Source organism: Gekko japonicus, unplaced genomic scaffold (assembly GCF_001447785.1).
Source record: "Gekko japonicus isolate JY-2015 unplaced genomic scaffold, Gekko_japonicus_V1.1 scaffold2371, whole genome shotgun sequence".
NCBI classification, from domain to species: domain Eukaryota; kingdom Metazoa; phylum Chordata; class Lepidosauria; order Squamata; family Gekkonidae; genus Gekko; species Gekko japonicus.
Window position 1 is genome coordinate 27,359 of NW_015175436.1, and position 15,197 is coordinate 42,555.

A 15,197-nucleotide genomic window follows, 5' to 3' on the forward strand; every position below is an offset into this window, starting at 1 on the left:
CTCCTCCTCCTCCTCCTCCTCCTCCTCCTCTTCTTCTTCTGTCTACTTAGACTGGCAGCAGCTCTGCAAAGTCTTAGCTTAGGCATAGGTCTTTCACATCACCTACTACCTGATCCGTTTAACTGGAGATGCCAGGAATTGAAACTGGGACTCTCTGTATGTCAAACAGATGCTCTACCATTGAGCCACTACCCTTCCACAAAGGCCAGTGTTGAGAAAGAAGGTAACTGGCCCAAGGTAATTCAGGGAGCTTCATGAACTCACAGGATGCTCTCCCCACTGTAAGTCAATATAGGAATCACCTCACTGCAGTGGCAGCTATTCTGACTGCTCCCCAGCTGTAGGTGGAAGTGAATAGCTTGAGGGTCCAGTCCTATCATCTACTGCACCATTCATGCACACGGACTAGGATTTAGACCAAATCTTAATACTGACAGACCGTCAGGCTTCAGCACTATTGCACCAGCGTTTGCTCACTGCCACAGAATAACAATGACCCAGTGACAGCCCTCAATGTTTTGCAGAGAGGTGGCAAGCTGGTTTAGTAATTTTAAAATAAAAATCAGGATTTGGAGACACACCAGAGGCTATTACAACTATTTGCCTGCCATACGTAAGACTGAGTACTGATAGAAGTGCTTGCCTTGAAGAAGAGGCAGAAATATAGCTTTACCGCCTTGGGTAGATGCAGGATATCACAGCTTAATAGAATTAGGGTTTTAGCTGACTTTTATAAACATCCCAAATATTTAAAATGTAAAGGTATATTTACAAGTGAAATTAATAACTGCAAGGTATTACCTACCTTTCCCAGACTCAGTTCTGTATTTAGAGTACAACACTTATACCATATGGATTTCAGAATGGAAGCAAAGGGAGAAACTGCAACCTGCTGCAATACATATGCTTATTTGATATTGAAAGACATCTGTTGCTGCCGCTCCAAAAGGCCCATCCACAGCTAGTCTGCAGTAACATAACATAGCACAACAGTATTTGTTGTCGTGACAGATCAGCCCAGCAGTGACATTTAAACTAATCTTACAAGTCTGCAATATGATCACCGTTTGAATGTGTTAAAATAACAGAATATAATAGGCTTGCGTTTTCTAAAACATTAGCTCTGTTTCCTTTGTTGTAAGAAAAAAGGACCTCATTGTATTTATCTATTTATAATTTTTAATGTAGAGCCATCAAGTCGCAACTGACTTATGGCAAAACCGTTCGTGGAGTTTTCCGGGAAAGAGATGAGCAGAGGCTGGTTGCCATTGCCTTCCTCTGCACAGCAGCCCTGGTCTTCCTCAGTGGTCTCTCCCTTCCAAATGCTAACCATGAGTGGCATTTTGATATTAAAGAGCCTATTTATCACAGTACAAGACATCAGGAAGACTATGTGAGGAAGGGACCTGGCCATTTATCTAAGCATGCCATTGCAATTTTAAGCATTTTCAAAATCTGATCGCTTGTTTAATTGCATGTCCACATTTAGTGGGAGTATTTGCATATTTAATTATGACTTACTGAAAAGCATCCTAGTTTTAAAGACTTGTTTTCTGTACTGTACAAATTACAGCACAGAGGAACTGATTCAATTTAGAAATGTTTCTAATCAGTTTGAGAACTTCTTGCTACATTGGGAAGCACTGAAAATATGAGGAAGGGGATGAAATGATACAGTAGCATTTAATCCATATATATATGCTCAGGAAGAATATATATATAGTTCAAATAAGATTTCAGGTTAAAAGAAATGTATCCCAGTCCAAAAACAAAGATTTGCTGGCCCAAACACCTTGATGTGAATATAGATGTCCAGCTAGTCATAAACAAGAGTCATAAATAAAAGTAATAAATAAACAAGTAAAATTGTACTGTCACATAAGGTGATGCCCATTCAAATCCCAATGACCTAGGTGGGTGCATCTTTTGTTGGACACAAGAATTCTCATAGTCATCTATGGTTGCTAGTTGTTGCACTTGACTAGTTGTGCATGACTAGCGCTAAACACCCTTTTTCAAATAATCTATATATTTTATATCCAAATGTGGCCCCCTCTGTGATATCTAAACCCATGGATTGGCTCACACTGGCAGAAAGGAGATTTTTCTCCAAACTTGGGGGACCCCCCAGGTTTACAGAAAAATCTCAAAACTTACATTATATTGGGGGGTTAACTGCAATGTTCCCTCTAAGCTGTGGAGTCTTGTGAGCAAAAGTCTACTTTGTGAGCTACTGTTGTGAGCAAGCAATTGGGCTACTGCATAAATTAGTTTGATCTGGAGCCATTCTTCCTGAGCTAAGACAAAAACGTGTGAGCCAGAGGCAAAAAAACTGTGAGCTAGCTCACACTAACTCAGCTTAGAGGGAACGTTGGTTAACTCCCCCCCCCCAAATAACATTGTCTGCAGTTGTGTAGACTACTAACTTGAGCAGCTGACACAGGGGTTCCCTGCCACTGATGATCTTGCCAGCTGTTGGAACCCCTGCCACTGATGCAGAGGCCCCAAAGGAGGTCAAGATAAAGGGGGGGAGAGAGATGGAGGAATATTGTCAGAGAACAGGAGGGGGAAAAAAGAGTGGGTGGATTGACAGAGAAGGGAGAGCAGAGAAATAGAGGAGGGAGAATGATGGAGAAGGAGTGGGAGGAGAAATAGATGGGGCGGGGTCATTTTGTAGAAAAAGAGCTAGGGGGACTCATTAGCATATGCCACACCCCCTGACATCACCGGAAGTGTGTCCATATTGTCAGAGAACAGGAGGGGGAAAAAGAGTGGGTGGATTGACAGAGAAATAGAGGAGGGAGAATGATGGAAAAGGAGTGGGAGGAGAAATAGATGGGGGATGATTGGGAAGAGGGAGATTGATGGTGAATGGGAGGGGAGAAAGAGAGGGGGAGATTGTCAAAGAAGGGGGGGTGAGAAAGAGGGGGTAGAAGGTTATTAGAGAAGGCAAGAGAGGAAAGGAAGCAAAGGCACAGGGATGAGCTGCACCCTCCCCGCAAGTTTCTTGCACATTCCCACTTGTGTCACCTATTCTTTCTTCAACAATATTTTGAAGACCTAATCCCTGAGTCACTGGATTAAAAGTGATTTAGTAACATAAATTCACAAGGCTATTAAAATACAGGATTTGAACTTAATACATTTTGCTCCTATCTGGGCAGCCAGGAGAAAAAAAGTATAAAATGTTTACTTAGCCCTACTATTTGCTGTAGGCTTTTGCCCTTTATTTTCTCTGGATTATAGCCCAGTTTGGTACTGTTTGTAGATTGGGAGGTATCTGAATAGTTATCACCACTTTTGTGTCGGGCTGCAAAACATGTCTGCTTTTTTGCATACTGAAAGCAGATGTACAAAAACGCACATTTGATGGTTCATGTGATGGCCTTCCCAGGAATTTAGGCCAAACTAGATGTGATGGTGTCCAACGCATGGACACTGCTGCCATTGTAAAGGGATTTAAAAATGCTGTGAGGGCCCAATCTTGATCAGACCTGCAATATGGTGGGCTGAGACTCTCTTATTCCCCTACTGCACCTTTTCGAGAACTGAAAAAGCCACACCCCACCCATGGATCTATGGACACAATCATGTCTAGTTTGGCCCTCAGTGTCAACATCCAGAATCTCCATACAAAAGGTGATTTTGCTGTTATCTGACTGGCACTATTTTATAACCCCTAGGAGAGATAAAAAGGTTTTATGGCCACGTTATAGGAAGAAATACATATACAAATTAGCAAAGAAGATGTTGCCTCAGCACAATAGACTACGTAGAAGTTCTGCAGTCCACCTCAGAAATATTTGTGTATGGGTTTTGTTGTGGGGGGTTTTGTGTGTATTTTAAACATGGCTTATCTAAAGATCTGCCTGTACAAAAATACATTTCTGATCTTTAACTAAAACTTTCCTAAACCAGTACAACATAAAATTAAGGATGTTTGCTCAGAAGCAGTAGTTTATCAGAAATACAGTTTATTATAAGCAAACTTTCCCCTAGTAAGAGTTAGTTTAATGTTCCCATTGGGAAAAAATGGGATTTAGAAGAGCTTATCTTTGACTGTATCATGTCCATAGGGGAAAAAAAATCAATATCATTTGATAATGTGACATGTTTTAAGTAGCTTTCCTGGAGTAAAACATTAAAGAGGATGTTTGATATTTTTTTTGCCTGTAAGATCTGATAATACTGTATTTTGCTATATCTATAATTATAATTTATGCTGTATTTTTATACGTAAAAGAGTTTCACAAATCTTCAGCTAATCAACACAAGAATGACAATTTGCAATAATATAATTAATTATCAAACCTTGGCAGCTTCCAGGGCTCCTGAAAGACTTTTTCCTGTGCTCCAAAGGCACTGAAAAGTGCTTCAGTCCAATCTCCAACTGACCTTATATGTACACTGAAAAAGTCCTCTTCAGGGGCTGAAGTGAGAGTGAAAGGGTGCCACTCCAACTGTGAGATAGAAGGGCACTGAAGAAAGACATACTGACCAGCTGCCATCTTAAAACCACATTTCTTCATATGAAGCTCCAGAACTCCGGATGAATGAGACACAACCTGAGCCAGATTTAAAATATATTGGTCCTGCTCATCAAAAAACAACACAAAGACAGACACAAAGGCAATACAAAGACAGACAGAAAGGATATTGTGAGATCATCCAATTAGTCTTTTCTGAGCCTTGGCCAAATTATATGCTGCTTATCTCCTTGGAGAACTCTGCAGATGTGGGAATCTTCTGTCCTGGGGCCTGAACAAATTTGGCTTAGGAAAGGTAGCACAGCATTGCATCACATTCACATTTTAGCTCATCTTGCTAGTAAATATACATCAAACTAGAATGGGAAAATTTGAGCTGCGTTCATTGATTTGCAAGCTGTCTTTGATTCTGTTTTCTGGAAACGATTATGGAAGAAATTGTCCTCAACCACAATTTCAACCAGGCTTCTCAATCTAATTGTGCAACTACATGCTTCATCTAACTTGAAGGTGCATTGCAATCCTCATGGTCATAACTTGTCTCTTACTTGTTACATTTATGGTCCAGTAGGGATGCAATCTAGCCCCTTGATTATTTAATTTGTATTTGTCTGATCTACTTTATACGCTTTCCACATTTGATCTTTATGCGGCAAGATTTGCCAGCCTTCTGATTCCTATATTACTATACTAGGAAAAAGGCCCATTGTGGAAATAAATACAACGGCCTCTAGAAAGAGGCTCTGGGCGAATGCCCCGGCCTTGGACACTCAGTGTCAATTTGCTGTGGCGACCTCAGCAGGGTATAATGACACTGAGTCCACCATTTTCTCCAGAGGAACTGATCTCTGCTACCTAAAGAACAGTTGTAATTTTGAGTGATCTCCATCCCTCACCTGGAGATTGGCAATGGTTCCCCAGAAGGGAATGGTTGGTTTGGAGGGTGGAGTCTGTGGCTTTGTCCCTGTCCGAGGTCCCACGCCTCCTGAAACCTCACCCTCTCCAGGCTCCATCCCTCACATCTCCAGGAATTTCCCACCTGAAGTTGGCAACCCTATCTCCTTCCCAGCCAATCATCAACCTACCTTTATGTCCCCCTCACTTTTCAGCTTTCCACCCCCCACACACCTGCAGCCTCTCCCATGCTCTGAAGCCCTGACTGCTACGTCACATTGGCTGTCATACGGGGGCCACCTCAGCAGCATATAAGGATACAGAGCCCACCATTTTCTCCAGGGAAACTGATCTCTGCCGTCTGGAAAGCAGTTGTAATTCTGAGTGATCTCCAGCCCTCACCTGGAGATTGGACACATTTTACCTCAGAAGAGCAAACTGTTTAGAATGTTAGAGGCAAAAGCCAATCAAGTCGCATATGCAAACGACCTCTGTGTTCCGAGGCAAAGGCCAATGAGACTGCATATGCAAATAACCTCTGTGTTCTGACTGGCTATGGGGGGGGGAGAGGAATAGCAAACTGTTTAGAATGTTGGAGGCAGGACTCAGGCAAAGCAGCCAGTGGATAGGGAGACCCTCTGAATCAGATCAGAGAGCGAACTGATTTTGGAGCGTGTAGAATAGTCTAGAGAAGTGCCACCACCATTCGGCTTTTATTTATAAGGGAGATGCCAATGATGCTGTACTTCTTTATCAGCAGTGGGTGGGTACCCAACATGCTTTAAAACTCCCCCCCCTCCTATTGTGCATAGGAATTTGTGTATATTAACTATTCTGAATTAAAAATTATGATTTTTTTCTAAGTCAGGGCATCAGCAGCTATGATCCTGGCCTTTAGATAGTTATCAGCTTGAGCAAGTCTGTGTTAACTTATTCTCCTCCTCTTCGTCTTGGAACTTCGATCTGCAACACACCATGACTAGTACGAGAACCTCACTGGCCGCTGTTCTGAGATTGTATAGAACTCAAAATGGGCAACGTATTTCCCTGGCACTCCAGGTGTTTAAGGCTAAAATACTCTCCCAAGATGGAAACAATCCAAGTGTATTTTCTTTGTGAAGCTGGGGGGCCCTGTAAGGTTTGCCAACTTCCAGGTGGTGGCTGGGGATTACAACTAATCTCAAGGCGACATAGATCAGTTCACCTGGAGAAAATGGTCACTTTGAAGGGTAGACTCTATGGCATTATACTGCACTGAAGTCCCTCCCCTCCTCAAAGCCTGTCCTCCTCAGGCTCCACCTGCAAAATCTCTAGGTATTTCCCAATTCAGAGCTGGCAGCCCTAGGCCCTGTGCTGCGTGTTCTCAACAATTCAACTCAAAGCTGGCATAAAATGACTAGCTATCTTGGCCTGGACAAACTGCTATAATGTTCAAGTTAAACTTATCTATTACAAATTCTCTGTCCCTTCTATTTGAGGGTTGCCACCTCCAGGTTGGGAAATTCCTGGAGATCTGGGGGATGAACCAAGGCAGAGTTTGGGGAGGGGGGGGAAAACTCAGCATGGATATGATACCACATAGTCTATCCTCCAAAGCTACCATATTTTCCCTAGAGGAACTGATCTCCTTAGTTTGGAGATCACTTGTAATTCTGGGAGAACTCCAGGCCCCACACTATACTTGGCCATCTCAGATTGGGTCATTTTGTGATTAACTGGAGCCATAACGTAGATGCAAAACCCACAGATTTTGGATTTTCTACTTCCCATCTACTTGCTCTGAGATTTAATAGAGCTTTTGCTCTAATAAGAAATGGCCTTGAGATACAAGAAGGGTTATCATTCATATCTGATGCTGAACTTAATTCGTTTGCCTCTTGCTTTGGTTTGTTGGGTTTTTTTTTTACCATGGATCTCTTTGGCTTGCAGCAGATACCTCTGTTTTTGTACTGTTCCATCTTATCGTTGTTATTTCTCTTTAGTTAAATGCTTTGCCAATTTAAGAACCATTCAGAAGATTCTCCAATACCCCTTGTGAACAAAGGTTTTGTCCTTGTGTCTCTCAGACTTCTTAAACTATTCTGTTTTTCTTCTCTCAGAGAACATTTTTAGTCTTTTAGTGTACTTCCCCAGCCATTGTAGACATTACCATCTGCTTAATCTTCTGTCAGGTAATGATAGAGATGGCACCCTGACAGTTGCCAAATACATAGCTGTGACCCTAAGGCTTCAAGATAGTTATTAAACCCTGGAACCCTATCCTTCTATTTCATATATTTTATAGTTTTAACTTTGTTGTTACACAAAAACAACAAGAATAAACCCACAGGATCATGTGGTCCCAGTTTAAGAGCAGTTCTCTTATGAGGATCACCCACTGCCTCCCTTCCCCTCATGAGATCAGCTTCATTGTATACTTCAGCCACCCATTTATCCAGTGATGGTTCAAGATAGATCCTTCCCATTGTTAATGAATGAAAGTGTAATTTTAAATTGAGTGGTACAAGTTATTTCATGGATCATATCAGTTGGGGCAACTAAGGATTGGGTGGGATGTTGTCCAGACAGGGAGTGAATTTGACCAGATTCTAATAAAGTTATTGTCTTCTTATAATGGGTGTCTGTGGAATGTACAGCAAGTGTGCAAATTTGTTAAAATACATGTCTTTCAGTGCTACTCTGCTTCATGCCTCTTGATTGTTTTCATGTCTGTCTGTCTGTCTGTCTATCTAGTGGGGAGCTGGAACCAGCATACAAAAGGCAGTTCTGTCTCACAAGGAAAAACCCGAGTATTCTGGAGGGGAAGAAGATTCGCTGAGGCAGTCTGCATGGTGATGGTGTTTCAGTATCTCCGTTGTTGATCTCCACTCCTTGGTATAGCAAAGTTTTGTCGTTATCCTTTTTACTGAAATACAACTGTTATAATTCAAGGCTACGACTGAAAATGTACCAAAACCGATTTTGGCCATTGTTTGAATGGCTACCCACATTTCAAGGAAACATTTCATGGGTGGCATGGTGCTACTTATCTGCAGACATGGCTGTAAGAACAATACAATCTGGCTTAAAAAAAAAGCCAGTGTCCCCAAATAATAGCACTGGTAGAAAATATAGCAGCCAGTCTGGAAATTATCCTTTTTGAACAAAGTTTCTTGGGTATCAGTGGATACAATGAATACAAGCTGATTAGAGAAACCCGTTTGTTGCTCTGAACAGAACTGTGCAATTTATTTCTCTTTAAATGTTCAAGTGTTAGCTATAGTTTGCTCCAGGAAACATAACACTTTACAGTTCACAAGCCCCTTCTGTCTTTTTTTAACATGGTTATTTTGCATATCTTGTGGCTCAATTTTAGACTGTTGCAGCCAGGAAAACTGAATTTTAAAAAAAGCAATATTATAAGAGCTGAGTACTGAAGTAGTCATGAATATGGTAATGAAAATGAATAGACTATGGGTAACACCAACAAAGGAAGGACAGAAAATTTTCTTCTGATGAAGCAAGATAACTATGTATTTTGATTTTAACACAGATAACAGTGTTTAGACTATATACACACCTTTGTAATGACAACTTCTTGTTGAAACCTCCACAACCTAATCATTCTTTCACAGATGTATAGTATCACAGGACTTAAGACCCACTTCCAAGCCTGTTGTGAATCACATAAACAGAATTTTTATACATACATGCACACTTAAACTTCTGAGGCACTACAATATTATAATCCATCTTCACCTTGCCATTGCTAAGAGGATGCTTAGACTTCCTCCCAAACATTCTTAGCTATGATAAGGGCAGTTCTCATTCCATATTCTGGAAATACAAATTTCCATGCTCTTGAATTTTACCAGATTGTATGCATTAGCCTGACAACTTTAATTGCAAGCATTCCTCTCTCTTAGGCTTCCTAGTTGATCCTGATAACAAAGCAGAATAAACGGATATTGTTGTTTAGACCAATCTCTGTTCTCCATTTCTAGAACTCCCAGCTGGTCTGAGTCCTCAAAACCATTCCAAAAATTGCCTTCCAGATAATCATTGGCTATTCTTGGATTACTTGCAGATGTCACTGTATGGCTAACAAACACAAACCAATGGCCCACTGCCCCTGGGCACAGATGTGAACAATGGGCTCAACATGCCCTTAGCCTTGAAACAGTTGATCATTTCATTTGAAAGCACTGATCTGCTTTTTGGGAAGAGGGTTGGCCAGCTAATAATGTCGGACTGCATTTCGGACATGGACTAAAGTCTACATGCAAGTTTTATCCAGCAAGAGCAGCTACATACACAGCCCTATTAGCCGCATTTTAACCCCTTTTTACAGAGTTACACCTTTCTAAGTTCATTGAAAACAGGTTTAGAGGTATGTAACTGGGGTTAGGATTGTATTGTCAGCATCTTTTTGAACCCATTGTCCCAATCCAGCAGGAAGATCTACATCAGCGAGAATCTCTTCTGCAGCTCACACTTGCTGACTCAGGATACATATCTTTACACTCAATAAAATTTTTATTTCTGTCAGTGACAGAATACTGAAGACTGGCGTTTGCAGCATTTCAGATGATTACCGCTCGCAGCTTGTGCTTCTACTGTGTTGCATTGGCCTAAGATTGACCCAAAAAGTTGATTTATGCTGAAATTACCTGTTTTAATTTAATTGATTAGGCTGTTTTTATTGTCAGTAATTACACTTAACAGATCTATGGCATTAAGTTGCTTAGATCTCAAGATATTATAGCTGATAATGGCACTTCCTGGTCATATAGACTGATCATGCTATTGATCAAAACTACTTAGCTAGCTCTATATATTAACTGGTAATTCTGTTCAGCTGAACTGCAACAGCTTTAGATAATTATATGTGATGTAAGATGGCGGATGTTTAAGAAGTGCAAGCATTCATTTTCACATTTTATTTTTGGTATATGAAAAATAACTTACAGTGTTTCATTTTAACCAGCAAAGATACGGAAAAACTGTGGTTTTTAATTGCCCTGTCACTCTGTTTAATGCAAGTGCTTGGGTTGAAACTGATTTTTAAAGTCAATTCTTTCTATATTTGTCAGAAAGCCTCTTCTCAGCTCCATTAATTGTTATCGTTGGATGAATGCTTCTTCCAAGCTACTTTGCAACTGAGCTGTGATACTTGAGGAGACAGAATTTGGGCGGTGAGGGTGATAGGTCACTTACAGCCCATTGCCTGGGATTCCTAGCATCACTGCATGTAATAGTGACATAAACCCAATTCACATGTTACTGTGAATTCACGTACACCTTGCATATCTGTGTGCACATCAGTTTGTAAGAAAGAGCCAGTGTGCATTCACTTTACAAATGAAACCAGGGATCAGTACCTGGATAAATCTGGGGTTTCAGTCACATGTTCAGCTGTGCATGCATTGAATGTAACATGTTAATTACTCAATGCATGTATAAAGAGAAATCAATTTGATCAAAAAAGTACTTGTTGCTCAATAGAAGTGGCACCATTAAACTGTGAGCCCCTTTAGAGGACTACACTGCCTCGAATCTACATTCTTCCACATAGCAAGATTGTTGATCGTGGAGTTAAAAATGAAAAGAAAGCACAAGTTTTAATGGGCCAGAGCCCACTTTGTTAGATGCATAAACCTATACGTTGCCTGTGGAAACATTCACTTAGGCTTATGAAGGCATAGTGGTGCTTGGTGTAAAATGTCACTGATGAAAAGTAGATCATTGGCCTAATTACTTGCTAAAGAAAAGGAAAAGCAAAGGGCTTTCTTTTTTCTGTTTGTATTGCACAGACATAAAAACCCTGGTGAAGAATTTTTAAACTATTTGATATCAGTCTCTGAGAATTCAGCTGAGGCTTTCAAATATGTCCCTTTGATCCTTTAGCAAGCAGCTGTATAAAGCGTTATCTTTAAAGTGTCCTTTTGTTGGAAATGAATAGTCTTTGATGGCCTGTTGAGTGACCAAGCTTCTTTCCTTGTATTCAGGATGCTTGCCTTTTTGCCAAGGTGACGAAATCATTAATATTGGCATTAAATGCTCTTGAATGGGTTGAAGATGGGGACTGGGGATACAGGCTTTTGTACAATAATGGCAGATTAGCATCATTAGTAGGGAAGCCTGGTAAAATCTGTGAGGCTCTTCCCTATACATGAAGACTGCATTGTACACTCAAAACAAAACAAAACTCTGTGGATTTTGTAAAGAGGTGTTCAACTCTGTTCCTTGGCTAACTTGCTGGTTTTCCATTTGATTATCAAAAAAAGCAAAAGCTAGGCACTTTCAAAAGGAATACGGATCTACTCAGCTATGAACCTTACTGGAGGACCTTGGCCTCATCATTCAGTCCCAGCCTCGCTACTTCACAGGGCTGTTGTGAGGACAGCATGACAAAAGAGGGAGAGAAGAACCATGCACACTGCCTTGAGTGAGAAAGGGTGAGATAAAAAAGTGACAGGTGCTTTGAACTGAATGCTTTGACTCTCTTGGTTTCCTGTTTGGGGCATTATTTAAGTGACACTGATGTCATTGGCTTTTATTTACATTATGGTCCCACATATCTGCTGTGGTTGTTTGGTAATGGGTGTTCTTTATTGAAACAGTTGTATAAATTATGTTGTCCAGGGCTTGTAATAAATTGTATAAATTCCTTGGCTATTTGGTTGTTGCATCTGATTTCATAAATATCACAGTTTTTGTATGTTGGAGCTTTTCATACAACGGCTGTAAATATTAAAGTACATGGTCTCAGAAAGCCCAGAAGGGAATGCTTGTTGGAAGGTGTTAGGATACCTCTCCAACTCTTAACTGGTAGGTCAGGAAAAGGGAACCTTTCAGAAGTTAGGGAAGTGGGCTTCCCCAAAGAAAAGGCTGTGGAGGAGACCAATGGGAACCCAAGATGGAGCTGAAGGAAGGCTACAGGAAAGAGTTCCTGGAGGAGGCTAAAAAACTCCCATTGGAAGCTTGGAGGCTGAAGCTAAAAGGGAAATTAGAAAAGAATCAGAGGACAAGTTTTACACAGGAGCTGACTAGCCTCAAGTCTGTGAGAGCTATCTTGAACCTGAAGGGGTCTCTGGATTGTTAGGGACCATAAATCTAGATCAGATATCTGGACTGCATTTATAATTTATAGGCAGTGGTGAGCAGTTTCATCTAAGGAGAGCATGGGGCAGGTTTTTTGGGACAGGGTAGAGGGCATATTGTGACAATGATGATGATGAGGCAAAAAAGTCACTAATCACAAGTTACAGTACCATGGATATTAAGCATAATTGTAACCCACAACATAGTTATGTCCAGGTACTTTGAACATAAGACCTTCACTGCACTGCTCTGGGTGTGTAGGAAGAAGTGACCAGTTGCTGTCATGCTCATTAGTTTCCATATATGGAATAAGAAGCAAATAAGAAGCATTTACATTCCTGTACTATATTGATTTACTTTGTGAGGCATTGTACCTTAGCTGTGTTTTGTAGAGATGCATTCAACGACTTCTTAATATGCAGGCAGAGTAGCTGTAAATAATAGTTTCACATGGGAACTAATCTAGGTCAGCCACTAACATCTTTGCAAATTATTGCCTTTTTTTCTTTTAACATTGTGTTTTTATTCCTGTCCTCTTTCTCCTCACTGCAAATGTTTTATGAGTAGCAGCCTAAAAATATTTAATCTTAAATGTAAGACTATTATCAGTAAAGCTTTTGACAGAGTAGACATTATTGTTACTTAATTATCCCCTGTGGGTTTAAAATGTTGCTAGAAGAACACCACAGCTTCCATCTGATAGACTTTTAACTTGTGCTTTTCTTGTCGTTTCTTTCAGAAATGTCCCCTGCATCAATTTTCTGTTCTTTCCACCATGCAACGAGGCAGCTTTTTTCTAATCAACTATAAGCCTAGTGTGACATATAATGGAATACTCTAATTGTTCAGAAGGCATGACCGGTAGGGATGTGGCAAACTCCCTTGCAAACAGGTTCAACAAGCAAGCAAACATTCCCTGTTTAACAGCTTCGATCCCATATGAGCTAAGCCTAGGATCTGTCTGGTTTGTGGCTGTCTGAGTCAGCTCTCGCACTGCTTTGCAGATGTGCAGTTGCTGTGGCAGTGGGATTTCTTGTGGTGGTGCAGTGGTGATCAATGTTCCCTCTAAGCTGTGGAGTCTTGTGAGCCAAAATTCTACCTTGTGAGCTTGTTGGCATTCAAGTTGTGAGCAAGCCACTTGGCTACTGCATACATTAGTTTGCTCTGGAGCCCTCCTTCCTGAGCTAAGGCAAAAATGTGTGAGCTGGAGGCTAAGAAACTGTGAGCCAGCTCACTCTAACTCAGCTTAGAGGGAACACTGGTGGTGATGCATGTGTTTTTGCATCTGCACAGGATGTGAAACAGGTGGTGGTGGTGGGCTAGAACTCTCCTCAGGCTGTGTGAGAATGTACATGCAAGAAACACAGCTGACTGCACTGTACTGTACTTTTTGCATATGTGAAAAGTAACCTGACAAACAGACTCAGACTGCTCATGAGCAACCAAATAATTAACAACAAAAATTGGCACCTTGTTTGCAACTGGAGAACATAAGACGAACTGAAACAACGGGTGTTCAATAATCACTAATAAATGGCAAAAGAGGAATAAAAGCCATCATGGCCCATGGTCTTGGCTATATGTAGAGTCGTGCAGTCCAGAGCAACTGTGACAATGAATGACTCACGATGCAAGTATTATCCTTACCGCAGGGTCATTTCCAGAAAACTGTGGCATAGGGCACTGAGCTGTTGTCTCCCACTCTGAATAATGATCTTTACAATAAGTGACATTGTGCAGCAACAGACTCTGAGGAGTCTGACCACGGATGAACCGTCTAAACAGAAAAAAAAAAACACCCAACAAATACATAGACCTGGGTTTGAGTCAACAATGCTTATTCAGTTTCATTATTGTCAAAAAGCATCTCCAAGAATCATGAACATTTGGCTCCAGTCACTATCAAAGCCTTAACATTTCACAAATGTACAGATGGAATTTTGAGAAATTTTATGTGTAGGTTTCAGGAGGAGACCACACAGAAGATAGACTCCCTGTCAGCCTTTTTCTATCCCACCGTCTGGATCAAATGTATCCCCTCATAATAATATGGATGACAGAAATAAAATCATGCCATATGACGCATATCGATACTCACCCCATACCATGGAGAACCAAGCCAATAAATAAAACAATGAATAAGTGATGAGTGTACCAAAACACTTCATAGAATGATCTGGTAATGGTATCTGTAGATGAGGTCATTATCAGAATTAAAGACACAGTGATCAGGAGACCGGTCATTCCAGCAGTTGTTGTTAATATTTCAGAAATTGTGTTCTAAAAAGTAAAATAAAGTGTTTTCCAGAAAGATGGAATTAATATTTATTTATTTAATTTATACCCCACCCTCCCCGCAAAAGCAGGCTCAGGGCAGCTTACACAGTTTGGTACATTGATAACGATTAAAATATTGCAGTTTCACCATAAAAACTAATGTATGAAACAAAAATTTAAAAATGAGACACACTGGGAAATTAATTTTTAAAACACTTGTATTTTCCACTTAGGTTTGTGCCAGAAATTTGTGAAATTGTTAGCTGCAATTTCTTTGCTTCTGTGAAATAAAAAGAGGAAATTATACAATCTCAGCATTGCCTGTTTTGTTACATGGGAGTGTTCCTAACGAGAAGAAATTATTACAGCAAGAGTTGATGAAGCAGAAAGCTAATGATCAAAACAGCAATGTATAATCTTGCTGTGCAGAATCTGCAAACTGATCTCTGCGTGTTT

The 15,197-nt window shown here is 40.6% G+C and overlaps 1 protein-coding gene across 1 annotated transcript in view; it reads right to left on the minus strand.

The window, feature by feature from the left end:
* The window catches only part of NOX3 (NADPH oxidase 3), a 35,037-nt gene that overhangs the window by 8,041 nt on the left and 11,799 nt on the right, over positions 1–15,197 (minus strand). Inside the window, 6 exon segments of the mRNA XM_015425845.1 lie at positions 806–887; positions 889–966; positions 4,312–4,565; positions 8,941–9,033; positions 14,112–14,241; positions 14,563–14,744. Coding sequence (XP_015281331.1) covers positions 806–887; positions 889–966; positions 4,312–4,565; positions 8,941–9,033; positions 14,112–14,241; positions 14,563–14,744 — 819 coding nt within the window.